General features: G+C 33.6%; 8 protein-coding genes across 13 annotated transcripts; 2 read left to right on the top strand and 6 right to left on the bottom strand.

Moving 5' to 3' along the window:
- Positions 1–1,249, bottom strand: LOC113464986 (uncharacterized). Its single transcript, XM_026818003.1, has 5 exons — positions 1,067–1,249; positions 846–975; positions 607–769; positions 360–524; positions 1–287 (listed from the first exon to the last, which is right to left on the bottom strand). Exons 1-4 carry the CDS (start codon positions 1,102–1,104, stop codon positions 376–378), a joined length of 480 nt encoding a protein of 159 aa, XP_026673804.1. The 5' UTR covers positions 1,105–1,249; the 3' UTR covers positions 1–287; positions 360–375.
- On the bottom strand, positions 1,175–2,398 carry LOC108630264 (uncharacterized). The gene is made up of 7 exons (XM_026818014.1): positions 2,048–2,398; positions 1,739–1,780; positions 1,615–1,656; positions 1,500–1,520; positions 1,392–1,412; positions 1,277–1,297; positions 1,175–1,199 (listed from the first exon to the last, which is right to left on the bottom strand). The coding sequence occupies exons 1-7, from the start codon at positions 2,200–2,202 to the stop codon at positions 1,175–1,177; spliced, it is 327 nt and encodes a 108-aa protein (XP_026673815.1). The 5' UTR covers positions 2,203–2,398.
- Positions 2,399–3,510: 1,112 nt separating this feature from the next.
- xmas (RRM_XMAS2 and SAC3_GANP domain-containing protein xmas) lies at positions 3,511–8,787 on the bottom strand. Its single transcript, XM_018033567.2, has 3 exons — positions 4,726–8,787; positions 4,371–4,652; positions 3,511–4,290 (listed from the first exon to the last, which is right to left on the bottom strand). The coding sequence occupies exons 1-3, from the start codon at positions 8,637–8,639 to the stop codon at positions 3,723–3,725; spliced, it is 4,764 nt and encodes a 1,587-aa protein (XP_017889056.1). The 5' UTR covers positions 8,640–8,787; the 3' UTR covers positions 3,511–3,722.
- A 185-nt stretch (positions 8,788–8,972) lies between these two features.
- LOC108630339 (Pdrg1 prefoldin-like subunit) lies at positions 8,973–12,287 on the top strand. Of its 2 annotated transcripts, XR_003389829.1 has the most exons (3): positions 8,973–9,640; positions 9,728–9,977; positions 11,310–12,287. XR_003389829.1 is itself a non-coding variant. In XM_026818004.1 (2 exons), the coding sequence occupies exons 1-2, from the start codon at positions 9,412–9,414 to the stop codon at positions 9,895–9,897; spliced, it is 399 nt and encodes a 132-aa protein (XP_026673805.1). In that variant the 5' UTR covers positions 8,973–9,411; the 3' UTR covers positions 9,898–10,806. The 2 variants fall into 2 exon arrangements, 1 of the variants encoding a protein (XP_026673805.1); XM_026818004.1 differs by lacking the exon at positions 11,310–12,287 and having other exon boundaries at positions 9,728–10,806.
- Positions 11,098–11,865, bottom strand: LOC108630263 (decapping and exoribonuclease protein-like). Its single transcript, XM_026818002.1, has 2 exons — positions 11,544–11,865; positions 11,098–11,398 (listed from the first exon to the last, which is right to left on the bottom strand). Exons 1-2 carry the CDS (start codon positions 11,849–11,851, stop codon positions 11,101–11,103), a joined length of 606 nt encoding a protein of 201 aa, XP_026673803.1. The 5' UTR covers positions 11,852–11,865; the 3' UTR covers positions 11,098–11,100.
- Positions 11,471–14,967, bottom strand: LOC108630336 (decapping and exoribonuclease protein-like). The gene is made up of 5 exons (XM_018033573.2): positions 14,882–14,967; positions 14,071–14,650; positions 13,386–13,609; positions 12,798–13,162; positions 11,471–12,725 (listed from the first exon to the last, which is right to left on the bottom strand). The coding sequence occupies exons 2-5, from the start codon at positions 14,553–14,555 to the stop codon at positions 12,495–12,497; spliced, it is 1,305 nt and encodes a 434-aa protein (XP_017889062.1). The 5' UTR covers positions 14,556–14,650; positions 14,882–14,967; the 3' UTR covers positions 11,471–12,494.
- Positions 14,878–16,709, bottom strand: amx (TM2 domain-containing protein 3 almondex). Of its 2 annotated transcripts, XM_026818001.1 has the most exons (6): positions 16,504–16,709; positions 16,355–16,422; positions 16,152–16,295; positions 15,806–16,071; positions 15,589–15,739; positions 14,878–14,964 (listed from the first exon to the last, which is right to left on the bottom strand). In XM_026818001.1, the coding sequence occupies exons 1-5, from the start codon at positions 16,592–16,594 to the stop codon at positions 15,604–15,606; spliced, it is 705 nt and encodes a 234-aa protein (XP_026673802.1). In that variant the 5' UTR covers positions 16,595–16,709; the 3' UTR covers positions 14,878–14,964; positions 15,589–15,603. The 2 variants fall into 2 exon arrangements, with proteins under 2 accessions (XP_026673802.1, XP_017889064.1); XM_018033575.2 differs by lacking the exon at positions 14,878–14,964 and having other exon boundaries at positions 15,134–15,739; positions 16,504–16,708.
- Positions 16,710–17,048: 339 nt separating this feature from the next.
- On the top strand, positions 17,049–21,266 carry LOC108630335 (uncharacterized). Of its 4 annotated transcripts, none has more exons than XM_018033570.2 (10): positions 17,049–17,178; positions 17,956–18,827; positions 18,918–19,169; positions 19,247–19,523; positions 19,604–19,881; positions 19,965–20,108; positions 20,168–20,411; positions 20,468–20,610; positions 20,673–20,808; positions 20,880–21,061. In XM_018033570.2, exons 2-10 carry the CDS (start codon positions 17,985–17,987, stop codon positions 21,059–21,061), a joined length of 2,499 nt encoding a protein of 832 aa, XP_017889059.1. In that variant the 5' UTR covers positions 17,049–17,178; positions 17,956–17,984. The 4 variants fall into 4 exon arrangements, with proteins under 4 accessions (XP_017889059.1, XP_017889057.1, XP_017889061.1 ...); XM_018033568.1 differs by lacking the exon at positions 17,049–17,178 and adding an exon at positions 17,185–17,772; XM_018033572.2 differs by lacking the exons at positions 17,049–17,178; positions 20,880–21,061 and adding an exon at positions 17,185–17,772 and having other exon boundaries at positions 20,458–20,610; positions 20,673–20,788.
- Positions 21,267–21,281: the final 15 nt, after the last annotated feature.

Raw genomic sequence — 21,281 nt, 5'->3', positions numbered from 1 at the left:
ATAACGGAGGTGGGGAATGCGTTTACGCACCATAAAGGGAGCCGACCTGCGCTCCCTCCGTGTGTGGGACTCAGGGGCTGTTGCCCTAATACCCACTAAACCCCACCTCCGTCAGAGATACCAGATCAGGGACGCGAGTCAACGCGAATCACCCTTTACACTTATGCATGTTATCGATAATATAACATACGTAAATATAAAGGGTGAATCTCGTTGTCTACCGTTCTCGATCTGGCATCTCTGACCACCGTGCCCTCCCTCGGCACCCCAGTGACGATGTTCAGTGGCTGAAACAATCAATTTCACATATTAATAGGATGCAAAAGTTGTACTGTCGTGTCAAAACCTACGGAACTTACCTCTGGTGGACGCGTCTTACTCGTCCCAAATATTACGTACTGAAACGTTCGAGCGACCCCTCCGCGCTCGTGCTCGTTCTTGCGCGGCTCTCAAAGCTGCTATCATCACACTCTTAAACTCGCTCCTCGAAGGCAAATTAAAATAACGATTCATCTTTGCTGCTTCTAAGAAATACCAAAAACCATTAGGATTAATATAATTAGTAATTGTGTACGATCACATTAAACATCAGTAGGTGATAGTTACCGTATATTGCGAATGTTATTTTCGACGAGTTAAGGGCCTCTTTCCCCTCCTTCTTTCCCAGCCACGTCACGTGACTCGCTAACTCTTCTGCAATGCTTTCTTTCAGGCAGGAGGTGACCATCTCTTTGAGGGTAAAGCCCCCCAACTGTCTGTAAAATACGACCTAAATAAAGATAATTAACCGTACTGTAAGTATATATGCGCTATACATATGTTACGCTAAGTGTTGTTTTGCTTACAAGATCGTGAAACGCTTCATTGTCCATCTCTTCCATATTTTTTAACCCCTGCACCGTCGCCAGGGGAAAATTTGGTGGGCGCTGCACGCGTCCTTCCGCCGCCAACTTTTCTAAGGTAGTTAAAATTTTTCTGAAAATAAAGAAGGTAGTTTTTGAATATTATTATTCATACAAAATACAACATATAATACATCACACAATTCGACATGATGAATACTTACTCCTGATCAGCTACAATTTTTCTGAAAGTAAAAAACATAGTTTTTGAACATTATTATTCATACATAATACAACATATAATCCATCACATTATTCGGCATAAGGAATACTTACTCTTGATCAGCTACAATTTTTCTGAAAGAAGTTAATTTTTGAATATTATTATTCATACATAATACAACATATAATTATTCAACACAACAAATACTTACTCTTGACCAGCTACAATTTTTCTGAAAATAAAGAAGAAAATAGTTTTTGAACATTATTATTCATATATAATACAACATATAATACAGTACATTATTCGATATTATGAATACTTACGCTTGATCAGCTATAATTTTTCTGAAAGTAAGATAGTTTTTGAACATTATTATTCATATATAATACAACACATAATACATCACGTTATTCGACACAACAAATACTTACTCTTGACCAGCTACAATTTTTCTGAAAATAAAGAAGAAAATAGTTTTTGAACATTATTATTCATATATAATACAACATATAATACATTACATTATTCGATATGATGAATACTTACTCTTGACCAGCAATTAACTTCTCTACAGCCCCAGCTAATATACTGGAAAGAGAAAGAAAGTATTAGAATATGATGATATGAATAAAAGCGATATACCAACAAAATTCATATATTCGATACTTACTTCAGACCATCTTTTACCTCCCGGACGCGTTGCACTATTGTTCTGCAAACATAAGAGAGGAATCATTAACATAGTATTCTAAGTACAGATAGTACTTTAGCTAAAAAAATCTTTTTAACAAGAATAAATAGAGTAGGCTCCCATACAACGCGGGGGATACGCGTACGGAAAATAACTATCAACTATAAAATACTATTATATAGTAAGTATATAAGATAGTATAAATACTATCAACGTAGGAAATCGCGTTATAACTCAGCGCGTTACTCTGTCAATAACGGCATGGGAAAGATGAATGTGGAAACTTACTTTTTCTTCGGAGCTGCGGACGTACAAGTGTATGTTTCTTCACTTTCAACGTCCAAAGATTCCCCAAGATCTTGTAACAATTCCACGTCTTTAAATATGATTGTATCTTCTTCTTCATCCTCGCGCTTCCTCTTGCCCGAGAGATGTTGTGACATTTCTTCTTTCTCACTATAAGCACTTCGTATATCAGAATGATGGTTGTGTCTCGAACCAGCGTCGATGCACGAGGTGCACGAGTGAGTTCTCCACGTGCGAAAGACCAAGACCTCTTTTTCACAATGAACCCCTCCACTCAAAAAATATGCTCTTCTCGATATACCCCTCCGCTAAAAAAACAAAGAACGTCTAAGAACGTCACATCTAAATGTTCGCGGGTACAGATTCGAGCGCATGCGCGTTGCGCAAGCTGCAACATAACATGAACAACCAATGAAAACAATTTGAGCATTTCGCGTATTTTTAGTTTCAAACTCTACCAAAAACAGTTGGTAACTACCTCGCCTTAATCTAGGGGATAAGGAGTGGGGGCGTGACGAACAAAAATGAGATCCTCAATTTCCAATCCTCCCAAGAACACCAGAGAAACGCGTTTCATATGCCTTCCACCAGCAAATTGGCTCGATACCCTTCTGACGATGCTCCGCAGGGGAACGTCACGAACGTCACGAACGTTACGCTGTCCCCACTATCGCTGCTATTATAGGTTGATTGACCGCGACTGATTCACGTAGTAAGTAATAAGCACTACCCTGGTGCTATTGGTCACGTGAAGCACGCAACGCACGCGCATGAAACTAAAAATAAGCACAGAATACTTGATTTCATACGTTTTAGAAATGTGAATGTCCTTTATGACAAGTGGAAGAAGCTGTAAAATGATAAGAAAGAATCTCATGACTTGAATTCGCATGACTCATCTTGAATATATAAATATTTAAAAAGGGGTACTGGAATAAAAAGACAAAATACACAATAAAAATATACCAACTATACACTTCAAAAGCTCTGAAACCAGTGTCTTATCTTCGCGTCTTTTTGGCTTTCCTTGCTTCTTATGAAGTCGATGCGTGCGCATCGTCCTGATTTTACAGGAGAAAAGGTCACTCTTTTTAGAACTTTTGAAGTTTTTTCCACTTATCATGAAAGACAGTCACATTTGTAAAACGTATGAACATGATTTCATATTAATTCGCAGCAATAGTGATGTATTCTGTGTTTATTCGTAGTTTCATGCGCGTGCGTCGCGCGCACCATGTGACTAGTCGCGCTCACCACGTGAATGTGAATCATTCGCGGTCACGTGACAACAAACCTAACAGCGATAGTGGGGACGTGACATCAGGAAGTATTATCTATGTGTTTCTGTTTATTTCCTTACTTAACAAGTAGTAAGTAATTAAATTAAAAATAACGAACAATTAAATCATTTTGTATTCCGCAAGGAAAAATAAATAGTACATATGTACAATTAAATGTGATCACATTTTATTCGCCTTTTACAACACATTTAAAAGGATTCAATTGAAATACAAACGTGCACAATAAAATTATAATATACATTTCGTATATTTATTCATATGTTTATAAAAATAACAAATTAAACGCGTTACTTGTCAAATGATACTGTAAAATCGTTTGTACATTATATCTATTTACAATTCATTCATCTTAATATTCAAGTTCCTTCGACCAAAGCGTTTCTTAATTTTTCTTCAAACAAGTAGCTTTGTTCTTCGTGTTCCTTCAAACGATTTTCTATCTTTTTTGAAATGCAATCTACTTCCATGATTTGATTCCGACTATTTTCACAAAATGTAGCCAAAGGATCTAAGCCGGATTCATTTTCTTCAGATATACTTGTCTTTCGTTTCTTCGTCTCCAATTCGTCAGTAATAATCTCCTTTTTCGTTCTTTTCCCAATGCTTCTAAGACTCATATCTCTTGGCACAGTTTGATAGCAAATTAATAAATCAGACTTCAACCACCACGGTAAAGTTCGGAAATGTTTTACATGATTCTTGTTATAAATCACATTTAAATCTTTGTCAAGGACATGAATCTTCTTCTTAACAATATATAATAAAACATCAACAAAATTAGGTACAGCTGAATTTCCAGTAGTAACGAAAAAGTTACTTAGCACATTGTAAGATATTTCCTCACTCTTTGAAGTAGATAATGCCTTGTGACTGTAATCTGTTATACTTCTATGAAGAGTGGTATTACTTACAGGCCACGGATAGCTGAAATAAAATTCATATAATTGCATTTATATATAACTCATTGAAAAAGGTATTATTAATTTAATTATACAATTCCTTACTTCCATTCTGGTAATTTAAAGCTAGACATTGCTTCTTCTAATTTTGCTTTATGATCTTCATTTTTCCAAACATCGTCGAAGTATTCATATGTACACGGAATCATATATTGATTTTTAACATATATTTTAAACTCTGGGGCAAATTTTGTGTACATGAAGATTTCTGGATCTAATATTATATTTGTTAAATGAGTTACAGCTTCATTATGCAAATTGATTATAAAGTTAGGTTGCTTCAAAGCACACAGTAGATTTTCATGAAAATATGAGTTATCAAATATCCTGTAAAAAGTTATAAAAATTATTATACATAAATTTACTACATAACATAATAATATTTGTTTAACTACAATACCTTAGCCATAATTCTTCCGTTAAACAAATATCACAAAAATCTTGCAAGCAATCCATTCGTAGTGGATTTTGAGGTGATGCATTTACAGTCAACCAAAGTATACCAGTTTGCGTTAAATGTAGGATCGATTTTTCAGTTAAACTCTTTTCATGTACAATTGTATATGTTGACAAATATCCAGAGTCCAATAATTCTTCCAAATTGCAAACAACCTCCTTCCTTTGAGAGTCAAAGTTTGAATTACCGAAGATAACAAATATGAGCGGAATAGGCATCAACTTGTCCCTTGATAATACAGTTTTTGTTAAACGTTTTGTAGTAAATTTAATTTCTTCAGAAGCATCTGCTACGAAGAAAAGAGCATCTGACCCTATTAAATTAAGATCATTAGGTAGATCTTCAAATTGCCTGATGCAGATACGTAAAGTTTCAATTTGATTTGCTTTATATGATATCATAATCGGATCCACTGTGAAATCTTCTGGAGAAAGATATTGATTTATTATTTTTTTATGGTGCCATAAGATTGTTTTGCTATATAAATTTGGCCAAGAAATAACTAATTTCCAATAACAATTAGTATGCGTATTTATATCCATGAACTTCAAGTTCTCTTTTATACCAGCATAAATTATAACTTCAATTGGTGTTAGCGATTCAGAATAAGGTTTTATATGTTCTTCTAAATCTCTGTGCTTTTTCCGCATGTTTGCAATAACCAAATCTTGTTCTTTAGTGTACAATAATTTCGCACATTCTTGACTGGAGTTTTGCAACCATACAGGTGTATATTCTAATGCCTTTGCATCCTTTCTTTGTTGTTTTCTCTTCAGTACATTAAGCTTCCAGAGTTTGAAACACTTTATAGCCACTCTATTTTTCATTTTTACTGACATCTCATACAATTTTCTCGCATTAATCATTTCTTTTAATGTATTATCACAGATTTCATGAGTTACTTCATCTAGAATCTCATTACTGATACTCTCGCTACGCTGGTTGAAAACACGTAGTTTATGTAATTCCTCCTTTACTGTACTGGAACAGCATGCTTGTATCACTTCTGTTTGTATGCTATGTAGAATTTCTTCAGCAGTTTCACTGATTTGTTGCATTCTTTTCAAAGATTCCTCTTCGTCTAACTTTGATTTTCCATGTTTTATTTCTTTTTGCAACGTTGTTTTCTTATTGTCTACTGCAAATGCGAAGGAACGTCTTACTCCGGAGGCATTTTTATTACTAGTAGTCACAGGACTTGCAGTATTTTGTGGTTTTAAAACGGCTTGGGCACTTGTAACGTCATCGGAAAGTATTGTTGAGGATGTAACATTTGTTTTGAATATCTTTGTTCCTGAAAATATACTTTTATTTGCAGCTGTTGCAAATGGAGATGAATCGGTCTTTGACGATGAATCAACTTGCTTAAAAAATATATTTGGTGCGGTGGAAATTGTTGTTGTATTATTAAATATGTTAGATAAATTTGGAGATTCATTTGGTTTTTGTTCTAATATGAAATCAGATTTCGTTGAATCCTTCTGACTTTTTATTCTCGATTTAATTAGTGATGTACTCATGCTTCCTTGGAATTTATTTATCTCTGCTTGCGATTTTGCAAAAACATCTGTATTGACTTCAATGCTTGAAACTGTATTTGCAGCACTAGTCTGCATCTCAGTGATCGAATTTTCAGTAGTATTCACATCTTCCTTAGATTCTGTGTTTACAGTATCTTCGTCAATGAATTCATACGGATCGAACGATTCAAAACTAATGTTTTTACTTTGATCCTCTGCATTGATAGAATCAAGCATTAAATAGCCACTAAAATCAAAACTATTGTGTGGTTTATGGTCCTTATAACTTTTGCTTGGCATTTCTCCTCCCGCTATACATTCTCCAATAGATAAGTTTTGTTTGATCCTTTTAGATTCTATTACATTGTGAGCTCTATTCTGTTTTATATTTAATACAGACATGACAAAGTTCTGTCGATTTAGTGATACATATAAACCATCATTCGAAATATTTAATCCTAATTGTTCACAAAAATAAACAGCTTCGTCTTCATCTTCGAAGCTTAACATATCAATTAAATCGTATAATGGATATGATGTTGACGTTGTCCTGCAATAAGCTTTAACAAGTACCGACAATGCTGTCAATCTTACTTGATTAAAATACCTCAGCAAGATGCACGCATTTAAATATGTAGTTTTCCGTACGAGCTTAGAAAATTTATAATAATTATTAGATTCAAGAGCAAGATATACATCCAATGCAAATCGAACTTCTGCCGACCTTTGTATGTCTTTTGGTAATTTCTGTAAATCCCACATGAAATTGCCATTGCTTAAGTTCAATAAAATAATATATGCACGAAATTCTGGCTCATTTTTGCAATTAATTCCTTTCACTCTCAAGTCATGATACATGTATTTCAATGATTGTAAACATTTTGTCAGATTGTCAGAATTTATCCTCTTATCAAAAACAGATGGTTCTTCTGCACAAAGCCTTTCAGAACATACTATGTGAAATCTAGCACACTGTTCAACCAATTTAACACTGTCAGGACAGCATAACTCTTGCTGTGTTATATCCTTCCGTATTCCTCTTGTTCTATCCCATAAAAAATGGTACCATTCTGCCACATTCGTACCTTGTTGATTAACAAGATCTGCAATCTCATGGAGCAAATAACTCATAGTCATCTTCAATGATTTCACTGGCCTTAATTCATGTGCCATTGGTTCCTCTTGATCTGCAGAAGATCTAGAGTACTGCTTCACTGCCTTTGTGTGATTTATTTTATAGTCATTCCTTGAAACTTGTTCATAAAACGCCACTTGTCTTTTTGCCTCACGCATTAACCGTTCCTTCTCAGGGCACATGTCAGGACACGTCCCAATCATTACTTTAGCTGCTGCTAATGTGTGCGATTTAATTTGCCTCATTCTCATAAGTCTATCCCTTGCTTCTAATACCTTGTACTTATCCTCAGAAGAATATGCAGGTTGTTGAATTATACTTTGTAGTTCCTCAATAGTAGCATTAGGTAATATATCTGATATTTGACTATCTGATTTAAGTTTTTCAGACTTTGCAGATGCTTTTTCTAATTTCGCTGCTGCCTTAGATGCAGATTGTATTGATTTAATTTGTTTAGTTGGTGTACCATCAGGATTACTTTTGTTATGTAATTTGTATCCTAAATTCATCATAGCATCCAACTCAGATTTAATCTCACTGTCAGGTGATTTGAAAAAATTGGACATAATTTCAGATACAATATTCTTTTGTAGGTCCTTCTTCTTTATAGGAGATTTTTCAAACGATTTTGTCCAATGTACATCAAACTTTTCTCCCAAATATTCACCACATTTATTATAAGCTGTAGTTGCTTCTTCTTTAGTACTATAGACAACAGTGATTATCTGTTTTTTAGGACGAATAGTGATTTTGGAACGACTTCCAAACTGATTAAAGTGTTCCTTTGCCATTGCTTTAGTAAGTAATGGCTGAGGTACATTTGTACATATTATTGAATTTTCCAAATTAACTTTTGTAACTTGTGATTTAGAATTCTTCTGTAATTGTTCGAACATAGCTGTATCCTTAAGAGCTGGAGCAAATACATTAACAGCTGGTTTATATGAGGTCCTCAGTATTTTTGGTTTGTACTGCTTTTCAAATTCATCCGTTTGGAAAACAGAGATGTTTTGCTGTGTAGGTTGTGAAATTACTGTCGGTGCAGTAAAAGTAAATGCAGTTTTATTAACAGTGGACACATTTGATACTTGCTCTGAATTAAAACTGGTATTAATAAGCTTGGGAGAGCTGAGTATTTGTGGATCAGAAAACACAAATACTTTTGAAGAATCTGCATCAATTGGAACTTCTTCGCACTCCATTTTTCCTTTTAATTCACTTTAAATGTATATAAATGTGTGCTGCACAGTGTTTACTGAATACTCGTGTCTATTTAGGTTGGTTTACCTCATTTCATTCAAATGAAATAACAGTTGGTAACTTTATTGTATAGTAAAGCTATCAATGCGCGTACCACGTGACTCAGCAACGGTCATGTGACAATCAACGTAGCAGCGATAGTGGGGACAGCGTGACGTCGCATGCTCTTCCCCTGTGAAGCCTGTGGATGGAGGTTGTAGTTCACTAGAGGGGAATCGAGCCAATTTGCTAGTAAAAGGACGGTACGGTACGGTACAGACGGTAAAAGAGATGCCAGTTTGAAGACGGTAGCCCGGGTAGCCAACGACAATCACCCTTTCCACTTATGCATACTATCGCACCGTATCCGTGTGCTTCGAGTTCGGCTCAAGTTCGGCTTAGTAGAGAGAGAAGACGAAACATAAGTCGTCGTCAGTCGGCTGCGCGTCGCTCGGATCTTACCGAATCAGGAGCAAAAGTAACAGACTGATGTTTCGTCTTCTCTCTCTACTAAGCCGAACTTGAGTCGCGCTCGGAGCACACGGACACGGTGCGATAGTATGCGTAAGTGGAGGGGCTAATTCTCGTTGATGTTGATTGAGTTGATTCCCGTTCTCCTCCTCAACGCTCAAACTGGTCACTCCTGCTCCTGGACCTCTTGGTGACGTTGACGTTAGGCGTTAGTGATTGGAGTTTGGTTCCACTTAACCCTTCTAATTAAATAATTCTACTGAAATGAAAATTGAACAGCAAGAAAGTTTGAAACACATACAACAAGTGGAAGAGAAGGCAGGTGAGATACTCACTGACAGGCAAGAAATAATTGCTTTGGACAAAAGAAGAAATGAGGATAGAGTTGGTATGAGAGCATTGCAAAAGGAAAATTGCAAGAAAACTTGGATAACTGTAGGACCACTATTAATTAAAATGCCATCTACAACTGCCGAAGAATTACTTGTTAAAGGTATTTTTAAATAAATATAATTTATTTCAATAATTTAGTACATAGGTTGAATGACAATTAAGTATATATAGTTTTATTATGTTATAGATCAAAAAGAGTGTGACATAGAAATAAATAAAATAAGGAGTAATTTAAAAATAAAAGTGAATGAATTAAGAGACCTAGAACTTAATCCACCTGTATCAGGTTTAATGTTACAACCTTTGACTCACAAAGAAATGACTGCAATAAATCTAGTTATGGGACAAAGTTCTTAACATATAATAATACTTTGAATAAGTATAATAAGAATACAATTAAATAGTACAAATCTATAATTATAGAAGCACCAAGAAACGTATGAACTAATATTATTTAACATAGATATATAAAGTTTATATAAGTTAATTTCCCTTACGAATAATTAAGTTTACTCATTCGCAAAGTGATCGTCTATTTTTTTCACGTACCAATCATCCAGAAATGCATACTCAGATATTGAGGACAATTTTTCGACCGCAATATTTTTTTTCTTTGGATCGAATGTGAATTTATATAAGCATGTGTCGTGTTCTTCAGTGACAGTATTATTTACAAATTCTAAGAACTTATTGCAGAATCCTAGGCTTCGTTTTTGTTTATACTATCAAAAAAAAAAGAAATTTGAAATATTCACATAAACAGACGAACTGTGCAAACTTATATTCAATTACCTTTATGAGATCATCAAATTCACTTAATTTAACATGTCGTATTTTCTTCACGACACCATGATTGTCTCTACAGCCAATTATCAATTTTTCTATCCCTACCCAATAGCTTTGTGCCCACCATGAGAATAATCTATTGAGATCTTTTAGATCTCTTATATTCATGTTCTGATCAAAAAATAATGTGAGAGAAATCGTTTTAAGTTCTAGCAGTTCGTAATTTTTCCCCACTATGGTATCCTTTATAGTTTGCTCGGAATGAATTCCATCTATTTCAGCCGCATAAAGTAATTCCTTGTCACCAAGTTTTGATTTAAATATACAACAAAATTGTCTATTCTCGTTGCAGGGAATAGATACATTGGGATCTTTAAATGGTGTGTCTGAATATAAAAGACATTTCCTTCTTAGCTAACAAATATTTCATTAACACAATGTACACATCTCTTGAATTAAAAGAATGAATATTGAAATTCATAGCTACACTGCGGATTTTATGCACTTGTAGAAAAAACAGGTGCGCTTTAAATGTAAAGATCACACGTAATGTAAAAAGAAAAAGAGAGTACCAAATATTGAACATGTATTATAATACTTAAATGACAAAATTAATTTTTAGATAAAGTGTGTTTTCGTTACTGCAGATTAATATAAATGTATGAATAAAGATACTGCAGATTTTATTTATTATGCAAAATGAAATTTTTACTTATTTATAATTCTGTATATTACGATATACACTACACGTACTCTTGCATATAATCTGGATTTTTATAATAGCATAATTTTTCTATAAATGCATAAAATCTGCTGACTGTAATGAATTATTAATAAATCATTTATACCTGAAAGTGCAAATTGTTGGAACTTGAACCCATATGCGGTCAGACGTTTTGCATGTTCTGTCATATTTAAATTCTGTTTAATTACTTCGTCTGTATCATAATGATATAAATATATTGACTCTTTCAATTTTGCAGCACAAATTATCCAACCACTAGACGTATTGAATGGTGTATGTAATAGGTTTTTCAAAACACCTCGATAGCAAATAAAATGCGCAGCTAATCTGATGAATGAAATTTATATAAAAAGTCAATATATACATGATCGGTACGTAGAAAATGTAAATTTCATTCAATTATCTATTAAAGTTATAATTTTTAATAACATAGCCTTAGTACATTTATTCAAAATAGTGAAAAGAAACCAACCGTTGCGTTTTGTTTTTGTTTACATCTTGTGCCCTAAGGGAATCGAAGTTATTCGATATCCATTTCAACAAGAAATTGGTATCCCAGGGTTCGTCTACTGTAGATATTGTGGTATTTGCGTTGTAATTGAGATCGAAACGAACATTTTTATTTGCTGGTTCCTTATAATATCTTAACTCTGACAGATCATCCACATATTCTCTTTCACTGTTCACACTGTAACTACCGATTACTTCTAAATCGGATATATGCATCGCGGATCCACGTATAAGAGGAACAGAGACTGTCTTAATATTTGAATCTTGCATTCTTCCATTAAAAATTGCGATACAGAATCATACGGAATCACTTCTCGATGTGTTACTGTTTTTATACATACATGAACTTGGAGACAGAAAAGTAGTTGGATGGAACAGTAACGTCTAAAGACTGATTGACCGAGAGATTTTATTCTAAATGTAGTATTCTCAGACGTGTACTAAAGGAAGACGGTTCCTCGTGAAGAATGTTAGTAAGTATGAAACGGTCATAAAGTAATTGTCCCAATTTCTGTTTACGTCGGTTTGTATGATCTTGAAGTTACAGAAAAATAATCCAGCATAGACATTCGAACGTGGACAGAAATTGAGACATTTACAATGAAGAAATAAAATTTAATCCAAATACAAATTGATACCAACACATTTAAAGGACATATTGATAGAAACCTTTATATCTTTTTTAATAAATTGATTAAATCGGTCAGACTATCGATTTATAAAATGTACAGAAAAATGCACATATTTACATGATAAAATACAATCAAAAGTAAATAGTAGCAAAACTGTCACAATTAATAATTACAGTATTTCTGATAACAAATGTATCTATGTCTATTGCATGGACATTGAATACTAAAATTAATAATGAGAGAAATATCTATTTGAAAAATTAATGTTTTATAGCAGATATTTATGAACAAGAGGCATTTCCCTTCCTTGCAAAGTAGTCTTCTACTTTTTTGACATACCAAGGATTCAAGAATGCATAGTTACAATTCGGATCCAATTCTTCCGCAGTAATTTCTTTTTTATTCAGATCAAATGTAAATTTATATAAACATTTATTGTGTTCTTCAGAAACAGTATTTTTTATGAAATCTAGAAATCCATTGCAAAAGCTTAGACATCTTTTCTGCTTGTCCTGTCATAAAACAAAACTACGTAAGCCTCAATATATTTGCATTATATACATTATACACAAAATATAGATTACCTTTATACGATACAGAAATTCATGTAATTTAACTTCTTTTATTCTTTTGATATCACCGTTTTTATGTTTACATCCACATATGATAGTTCGCACGTCTGCCAAATAGCACTGCGCCCACCACGTTAACATTTTATTTGGATCCTTTATGCCTTTAGGTCCACAATTGTTGGATGGAGTAGTTTTAAGTTCTATCAATTCTAAATTTTTTCCTACCACCGTATCTTCTACAACTTGCTGTGATCGAATCCCATCGATTTCTGCTGAGTAGAGTAAAGTTTTCTTATCAAGTTTCGATTTGAATACACAATGAAATTCTCCGTTTATATCACAACGTGCAGAAAAGTCGTCGCCCCTGTACGGGGTATCTAAAAGAACAATACTACAATAGCTTTGATCTTAAAATAGAAAATGTTGGAAGTTATGATACTTTATTAATATTTGATAGTCTAGATACAAACTAAAAAACATCTAATCGCATTGAGTTGCGAATTTTTGGTTCCCGAAAGTATCTTATTCAAGTATATATATAGAAAGTATAATTTTCACGAGTTCTAGAATTTCTCTGTTACGCACATAATTCATTCATACCTGATAACATATATTCCTCGAATGTAAATCCCCATTCAATATTACGTGTTTGTTCAGGTGTGAAGTTTGAAATTTGTTCTATTCTGTCATCAGAGCAATAATAATTCAAGTATATTGTTCCTTTGAATTTTGAAGCGCATAAAATCCAACCATTGAATTTTTCGAATGGTGTAAGTAACAAAGTTTTAATCGGGCCTCGAGTACAAATAAAGTCCGGCTGCAAGCTGATAAGTAAAATGTAAAGAGTAGTATTAAGCGTATAGACATACAAATCATTAATGATTATCATCTAGCAATAAGAAGTTTCAAACTAAAAGCAATACAGGAAATAATTCTCGTGCATCGAAACTAATAATAAGGTAAATGAACTAATTTCCATTCACGTTCCAATTTCTACTCACTAGCGATTTATTTATTATCTACAATTTCATATGTATCTTAAAATTATAGAAAAATAAGCGAGTAAGTAAAAATTGGGTCATTTACCTTACTTATTTCATAAAGTAGAGCAGTTTGAAAAAGATCGAACAGCTCGAATTGTTTTACGCAACTCGAAAAAATCGAGTAAGTCAAACAGTCATCGGTAACATCTCAGCGTGATTGGTCAAAATTATTTTAACTGTCTGACTACATCCTTTGTACTTACTATAATCATTATTTTATTTAATTGTTCTAAAAAACTGACCAGTGTTCGATTTCATTTGAATCCTTTGCCCTAATGAGATCGAGATTCTCTAATACCCATTTCAACAAAAAATGTATCTGGTATCGTGCTGTTTCTTCCGTTTCTTCTTCAGTATCTGCAACTGTATTTTCTTTTTCAGTATTTGCAACTGTATTTTCATTTTCGATATCTGCAATTGTATTTTCCTTTTCAGTATTTGCAACTGTACTTTCTTTTTCGGTATCTGCAATTGTATTTTCTTTCTCGGTATCTGCAATTATGGCTTCATCTTGGATTTTAATTACGCCAAGATGGAAATTCACGTCCTCTGTATCTATCGGCTCTTTGAAATACCTTAACTGCGATAGATCATTCAAATATTCAGATTTACCGTCGATTGCTTGTATACTATAATTTCCTATTAACTTTAATTTGGAAATGGGACATCTAGCTCCTCGTACATCACCCACAGATACACGTAAAGTATTTAATTTTGAGTTTTCCATTTTTCATTCAATTAAAATAAGGGTTTTGTATGATACTTTAATAATCACGATTCATTAGTTCAACTTTCGTCACTCACTGCCATTCAATAATCGTACTGCGGAAAATAACTTTATATCGGCTCACTTTCATTTATATACAATTGACAAAGAATATAGTGATGAAGCAAATAATAATGATTTAAGTGTGACTCAGATACTGCAGGATTTAATTATGTAATTCACCGTGTATAGTAGTGTGTAGTGTCAGTATTGTGTGCGTTGGTGTGCGTATCAGATGGAAGCAATGGAAGCATAGACCTATGTATAGGTGTATGAAGTGGACTTACGGGCGAGCGCGTGGACTCCTAAAAACGCAGCTCTGTTTGAGCCTAGCCCGGAATTCGGAACCGCATAAAATTTTAAGATAGTTCTGTAATTGAGAATGTAAAATGTAATATACTGTAATGGATAAATAATGTTAGGAGGTAATAAAATTATTTTATTTTATTAAATATATGTAGGGCACGATCGTGATGTAGGGACTAAGAATCCATATAATATACGCATTATAATGATACTACGTATGATGATACATAATATATATATGATACGCATTTGTTCTTTATTAAATAATTTTACATAGTACTAGATTAGATTTGTTATTTGTTGTTTAAAATACATACATAGAAACTGTGTTTTAGTCACTAGCACATACATAACTACAAGAGATATGAAGGTGTCTCTATAAAATTTTACAGACCGACTGTACTGATTATAATTTATAGTTATGTTGTGTATAGTGATCATGTATGCGTGTATAGAAGCAATAGAAATAGAAGTAACTGAGAATAAAATTATCATTCAGTGGCAGTCATATTTTTAATCAATAGATGTTATATTTATAATTATTTATGTTTACATCACTTATTTTTGCACGTGTCACATTACATTGGAAGTAATTAATAAGATGCTTAGGTACTATTGATATAAAACTAATGACACTCACGGTAAATGGTATAAACATTTCTTTGGTTATAAATAATATATTTATTACCATTAGACTTGTCTTTCAGATATATAATGACCCATCTGCTGGACCTATATATCTCATAGAAATAAGCATTACATCAATCAGTGTCCATACACCAAATCCTCCAAAGCTAAACAATTTACCAATTCCTTCTTGCCAATGACCCAAATAAAACCTATAAAACATTTTTAAAGTATAACATTTTCTTTGATGTTCAGTAACATAACGGAATTCGATATACCTATCAGCTCCGAATCCTCCTAAAGTAATGCTTAAAATTAAAGCAGTAGACCAACGATATCCCACAGTCCAATTACATAATAAATTTTTCATAAATGTACGTCGTCCTAAACACAATATATCACCATTCACTGTACAATTTGTCCTATAATATTGTCTTGGCGATGATACAGAATTGCAAGAATTCTTCTGATGGCATTCATGCTCCCAATGCTCAGTTTGATAGCAATAACGACATATATACTTCTTTTGAAAGGAGTGTATGCCCTTAAAGTTTGATATATTGATTAGTATAACTATTGAACATGTAATAAGTTAAATTGTAGTTAATTACTTATGTTACCTACAATGCAGTCAACGTTTTCTCGGACAGAGCAATTGGTGATGTATTCATTTCCATACTCACAATCAGGATTTAAATTACATTTTAAACAATTGCTGTGTAGCTCTGTACAAGCAACACCACTAGGACACAGTCTAACATTCTCTTCCTGTAAGTGTTGTAGTTAATGAAACATGTTGTTTCCTCCGATTAACGAATATAACTTACTTTTATACTGCTATAAGCTGGCGTAGAATTTTCATTAGCCTCTTTTTGCACATATTTACTTGCACTCTCTGAAAAATAGCGTCCGGAGAATGTATATTTATCACTGAAAAACAACTTAAATAATTGCAAACCAATTAATTACGATTTACCGTGGCCCATATGAGCCTGTTGCAAAGTGGTTGAAAGAATTGCCAGGAGAACAAATATCACATTTCTCGAATTGATCCTCACTATGTTCATTATGAGCGTGACACAGATTTGATCGAACCGATGCAGAACGCACAGAAATTCGTTAAGCTTTTATTTACTCAATTACGAGTATAGAAAGCATAGTTCATCGATTCATCCATATACACATATGAATGTATGTATGCACGCGCACACACACATAATGTACAATTCGTTTCTCTCAGTTCAAAATCTGAACGAAAAATATGCTTATGCATGATATCTATTACTCTTGAAGTGCTCTTGAACTCTTGAATTCAACGCATAATTTCAGAATCGTTAATTTAAGGAAATTTTACATACAAACGACAATTAAATTTGTTCTCGATCAAAACAAAGCAACATGATTCTAGGAACTAAGGAATCTATAACGATCTTGGATTTTTTATATTCACATATTTTCATGACGTTCTTCAAATTCCTAAATAACGCATTTCAATGATAAAATCTGAACTATGAAAAATATAACGTACTAGTACGAATTGTTCCTCGTAACATTACACTGCATTTAGATACTATACAATCATGATCGTCAGATTTTAGAATCTATCTTCTACTGCTATATAGAAAGATTTCGTTACTATTTAAACGCACGTGTGAGTACCACGATTGGTTGATACTTTTCTTCCACCATAAAGATCAAATCGTTTGTGCATTATCTATACGTTCCGACGTTTTTTAATTTAAAAGAAGGCATTCTAGATATTATTTCCTTTCAACATCGTACGTAACATTTGCAACGCGTGCGATAATATTCTGTAGATACTCTAACATTTTGGTTATTTCGTTCACGCGAGGAAAGGGTAAAGAATACTCTCTTTCGAGTTTATCTGTTTATATTCAATACAACCGATAGGACTAGTATTAGTTGTTGAAATTGGATGGTTTAACAGCTTTTCTCTGTAAAAGCACATCCAAAAATAATGAACGCGTGTTACACGACTTGTTTCTAATAATCAGCTGACTTCCGGAACTAATACCACAGAAAATGTTAGCGAGACCTTTTATTCTTTTCGCTTGATATATAAGAGCAATAACAGCATTCCCATAAGCCAACAAGATTTTTATTCGAGGCCAATTTCGTTCACCGAAGACTGATACTTACGTTTAACCGTTTGTAATCTGAACTTGTTTCGAGATTAACTTCTAATCATCATATAATTGTGGAACTATCGGAGAATAGTTTATAGGTAAATATTATTCACGAGCACATTTTTGTTGATACTCGATTTCGCAAGTAAAATGTTTATTTAATACATCGCCCTGATATTATCGTTATTAATAGTTACAATTTAATTGATGATACGTCTATGTATCGTGTCTACAGTGTATAATCAACATATAAAAATATTATTCTCATTCATTTTCATTAGATAATTATTTTTGGAACCTTGAAAATAACATGAATTCTGAGGAAGGTACAAGTAGCAATCAGAACAGTAGTATAACAAGAGTAGAAGGAAGCCTAAAGAAAAATGGTAATTCATCGAATGAACAATCAACCAAATTGTCTAAGAGTATACAACATGAAACTAAACTGAACGGAGATCAACTAAAATTGAACAATAAATTGGGAGACAATAGTGCCAAGAATCATTTATCCTCAAAGGCTCCTGTTACATTTGCTAATGGCACAAGATCTACACAAGCAACTGCATGCAATTTCATCAATTCTATGGACCAAGACACTGATGAAGATGTGATGAGTGCAAGTGTATCTTCCATGTTTTTAAACACCAATAACATCAAGCCTCAAGGCGTGAATGCTGGGGTTACAAGTCAATTGAAGCATAAGACTGTAATGAATAGTAGTGGTTTGAACTTGCCTAAGTCTCAAATGCAGTTAAACTTATCCTCCAGTCAAGGAAGCGCCCATGTGAATCACATTAATGTATCGGGTCCTTACAATTCTGGCATTACAACAAATTCAGGTTTACATATACATAATGCAACAACATCAATAATGCAGTCAAATTTATCCGTAACTAAGCCAAGTGACGATATTGACATGAAAAATAACGTGGATTATGCTTCTGGAATTGAAAAATGTCCATCGAAAGTATCGTGCAGTTCAGACTCCAGTCCAGAAATTGACAGTGCCTGGACATCAAGGTCCTATGGATCTAATAGCATGTTGAATAATATAGGTGGTAGTATAGGTTCAACAAGTCAAGGAACATGTTGTTTTTTAAGACCTAACATTAACGGGAGCAGAGAGGTAGCAGGACCAAGTGGATTACAAAGAGTAAGTTCTATAATTGACCCATGTTTTATTCAGAATTAAATACCAATATACTTTGAGGGAAATATTTATGTGTACGTGTGTCTTTATCAGAATACACAAAGAGAACGAATAGAAAGGAGAGATTCAAGTTCTGGAAATGAAGGTGACATGTCAGATGGAGAAGATTATTGTATTTATACTTACAAGGGAAATGATGAAACTGTATATTTGGCTCAAAGGGAAGAAATGAATCAAGGACAAGTGGAAGAACGTGAAGAGCAGGAGCAATGCCATAGTGGTAGATCAAGTCCAGAGATGGATTTCTTAGAGATGGACTTTGATCCAGGACCGTCCTGTGAACAGGTATTGTACAAGTTCTGAACAAATATGATAAAATGTAAACTGTAGTTAAATGTAACTCGTTTCTTTTTTAAATACAGGACACAGGAGATAGCGACTTGGCCTCTATAAATGAAGATATACAGAATATAGCGTTAGATAACGTAGATTCGGATCCAGTATTAAACGATTTAAGTAGCGGTAAAGTTGTGGCTAAACAAGGAATTGCGACTACATCCCAGAACCCAAAGCAAAGTGTACAAAATGTGAATAATACAGAGCCCCAGCCATGTTCTAGCAATAGTCTACCCACACCAGAACCAAGTATAAAATCTAGTTACCCTTCGCCATGGATGCCAACCAGTAGTAACGCAATTGGTATTTACTTTTTCTTTATTTCAATACAAACATATATACACTGCTTGTTTAAAGTACAGCATTGAATTGTGAATGTACAGGAAAATGGGAAAGTAGTAAAACGTATCGGAGTACGAAATGTCCTTTACGAGAATCATATGGATATCACAATACGAGTGGAGATCTCATTTCACCCGGCGATAATAGAGATTCGGATGCAGAATTATGGGCTGAATCATCGTCAGTACCCGTTTCAGAAAGCTCGAGTTCAAACTCGAGAAGAGTGAATCTTAGTTCAACTCTTTATCATCGAATGATGGCCAAGAAGTTAATGCTCAATAAGCAAGCTGCGTTCAATCAGAGTGGCGATTCGAATCTAGTCAATATATACCTTATTATTATTTGATACATGTTATATATATTCATGAGTACATATAATAATTTCTGTAAATATTTATATAGGAAAATGAATTATCTAATGAACGATTGGATGGCCTTTTACCAGTTGAAAAAGTGATGTTATGGAGCGAACAGGAATCTACAGTGAAACAAGTTACTCAAATAGGAACCTCTGCCTGTGGTGCTACTGCTGCTATAAATGCTTTGGTATGTATAGCGTGAAATTGTTGTATATTTGTGTATTATTTGAATAATCATTTTTGTAGTTGGCTTTAAATGTATCATTTTCATTGGAAACATTAATAAAAGGTGTGAATACTAGACAAAGAGAACCGGGTACACCGTTACCACGATATTTATATAGCCGCTCAGTGGCTGGATCGACACACAACGATATAGCTCGTGGTATAGCTTTAGGTACGAACGGATTAGCTATAACAAAGTTCTTCGCATTTTACCCAGAGAGAAAAGTTTCTTTGTCACATTGGCTACATTATTGGATATCGAAAGGTAGGTAATAATTTAAGTATAAAAATCAACAAAGTAGATATCTTAGCGTGTTTTAGGTGCTGCACCCATAGCGACGTTAAATTTGCAACATTGCGGAGAGGGATGCGATATTCCAGATGCGTGGCATCACCAAATGATATTTGGTGTGGCACAAGCTGGAATTTATTTAACGAATCCATTAGAATGCCTACCAGAGCAGGTTCGTTATATACTAATATAAAATGGTTAATAAATAAACTAATTAAATAATCTTGTTGTTAGCATGTGTGGCATCAACTTGTAAGTCCTAGCGTTTTATTAGTGCGAAGAGCTGATGTGTTAGCTCATTGGAATCCCAATACAGATTTAACACCGCTCGCTGCTATGGATCAAATGTGGCGAAAGCTCAATGTTCTAGGTATATTTAATTTAATTATATTAATGCGTGAATAACTAATACTATTTCCTTTTTGTTTTATGTGATATTAGGTCAAGTTGTAAATATGGTACGCGAAGCAATGACCAAAAGACGCCAACTTAATAATTTAACTACTGGTGCAACTCATATTCGTATTCCCGCATCTTATCAAGCAGGCATTACATTAGTTATGTGTGCAAATTCTGCAGCTGCTTCCGAATTGTTACATGCTGAACAATTACCAATACTCTAGTCTTGTTAATCAAAATTAATAAAAAGAAATCCAGGCTGCCCCATTTTTTATTTGTAATGAATTTAAACTGACTGGTCCGCACAATGTTTACAATAGTTCATTTACTATGTAAGTTGAAATCGGAATCGAAATAATTTACATTTTTAACACGAAACATGTTTGTATTCTAAGAGAATATTATCGATTAAAATATATTTCAATAGAATATTTTCGTTTTTAT

This window comes from Ceratina calcarata, unplaced genomic scaffold (genome assembly GCF_001652005.2).
Source record: "Ceratina calcarata isolate Rehan_Ccalc_2016 unplaced genomic scaffold, ASM165200v1 scaffold72.2, whole genome shotgun sequence".
NCBI classification, from domain to species: Eukaryota; Metazoa; Arthropoda; class Insecta; order Hymenoptera; family Apidae; genus Ceratina; species Ceratina calcarata.
The sequence above is the reverse complement of the archived record's forward strand: the minus strand, read 5'-3'. Positions and strand labels throughout refer to the sequence as shown.

Bases quoted from the DNA above. Each gene is read 5' to 3' on its own strand.
- LOC113464986 (XM_026818003.1), bottom strand. From the start codon at position 1,104: ATGTTTTTTACTTTCAGAAAAATTGTAGCTGATCAGGA. The intron at 770-845 runs GTAAGCAAAACA...ATCTTTATTTAG, and splicing joins ATGAAGCGTTTCACGATCTT to GTCGTATTTTACAGACAGTT. The intron at 525-606 runs GTAACTATCACC...GGTATTTCTTAG, and splicing joins AATAACATTCGCAATATACG to AAGCAGCAAAGATGAATCGT.
- LOC108630264 (XM_026818014.1), bottom strand. From the start codon at position 2,202: ATGTCACAACATCTCTCGGGCAAGAGGAAGCGCGAGGATGAAGAAGAA. The intron at 1,781-2,047 runs GTAAGTTTCCAC...TTATGTTTGCAG, and splicing joins TCCGCAGCTCCGAAGAAAAA to AACAATAGTGCAACGCGTCC. The intron at 1,200-1,276 runs GTAAGTATTTGT...AACTTCTTTCAG, and splicing joins AAAATTGTAGCTGGTCAAGA to AAAAATTGTAGCTGATCAAG.
- xmas (XM_018033567.2), bottom strand. From the start codon at position 8,639: ATGGAGTGCGAAGAAGTTCCAATTGATGCAGATTCTTCAAAAGTATTT. The intron at 4,653-4,725 runs GTATTGTAGTTA...AACTTTTTACAG, and splicing joins ACGGAAGAATTATGGCTAAG to GATATTTGATAACTCATATT. The intron at 4,291-4,370 runs GTAAGGAATTGT...ATTTTATTTCAG, and splicing joins TTTAAATTACCAGAATGGAA to CTATCCGTGGCCTGTAAGTA.
- LOC108630339 (XM_026818004.1), top strand. From the start codon at position 9,412: ATGAAAATTGAACAGCAAGAAAGTTTGAAACACATACAACAAGTGGAA. The intron at 9,641-9,727 runs GTATTTTTAAAT...ATTATGTTATAG, and splicing joins CGAAGAATTACTTGTTAAAG to ATCAAAAAGAGTGTGACATA.
- LOC108630263 (XM_026818002.1), bottom strand. From the start codon at position 11,851: ATGCAAGATTCAAATATTAAGACAGTCTCTGTTCCTCTTATACGTGGA. The intron at 11,399-11,543 runs GTTGGTTTCTTT...TTCATTCATCAG, and splicing joins AACAAAAACAAAACGCAACG to ATTAGCTGCGCATTTTATTT.
- LOC108630336 (XM_018033573.2), bottom strand. From the start codon at position 14,555: ATGGAAAACTCAAAATTAAATACTTTACGTGTATCTGTGGGTGATGTA. The intron at 13,610-14,070 runs GTCAGTTTTTTA...TTTACTTATCAG, and splicing joins TCAAATGAAATCGAACACTG to CTTGCAGCCGGACTTTATTT. The intron at 13,163-13,385 runs GTATGAATGAAT...TTGTTCTTTTAG, and splicing joins CGAGGAATATATGTTATCAG to ATACCCCGTACAGGGGCGAC.
- amx (XM_026818001.1), bottom strand. From the start codon at position 16,594: ATGAACATAGTGAGGATCAATTCGAGAAATGTGATATTTGTTCTCCTG. The intron at 16,072-16,151 runs GTAGGTAACATA...TCAAACTTTAAG, and splicing joins GAGAAAACGTTGACTGCATT to GGCATACACTCCTTTCAAAA. The intron at 15,740-15,805 runs GTATATCGAATT...AATGTTTTATAG, and splicing joins GGAGGATTCGGAGCTGATAG to GTTTTATTTGGGTCATTGGC.
- LOC108630335 (XM_018033569.2), top strand. From the start codon at position 17,985: ATGAATTCTGAGGAAGGTACAAGTAGCAATCAGAACAGTAGTATAACA. The intron at 18,828-18,917 runs GTAAGTTCTATA...TGTCTTTATCAG, and splicing joins GACCAAGTGGATTACAAAGA to AATACACAAAGAGAACGAAT. The intron at 19,170-19,246 runs GTATTGTACAAG...TTTTAAATACAG, and splicing joins CAGGACCGTCCTGTGAACAG to GACACAGGAGATAGCGACTT.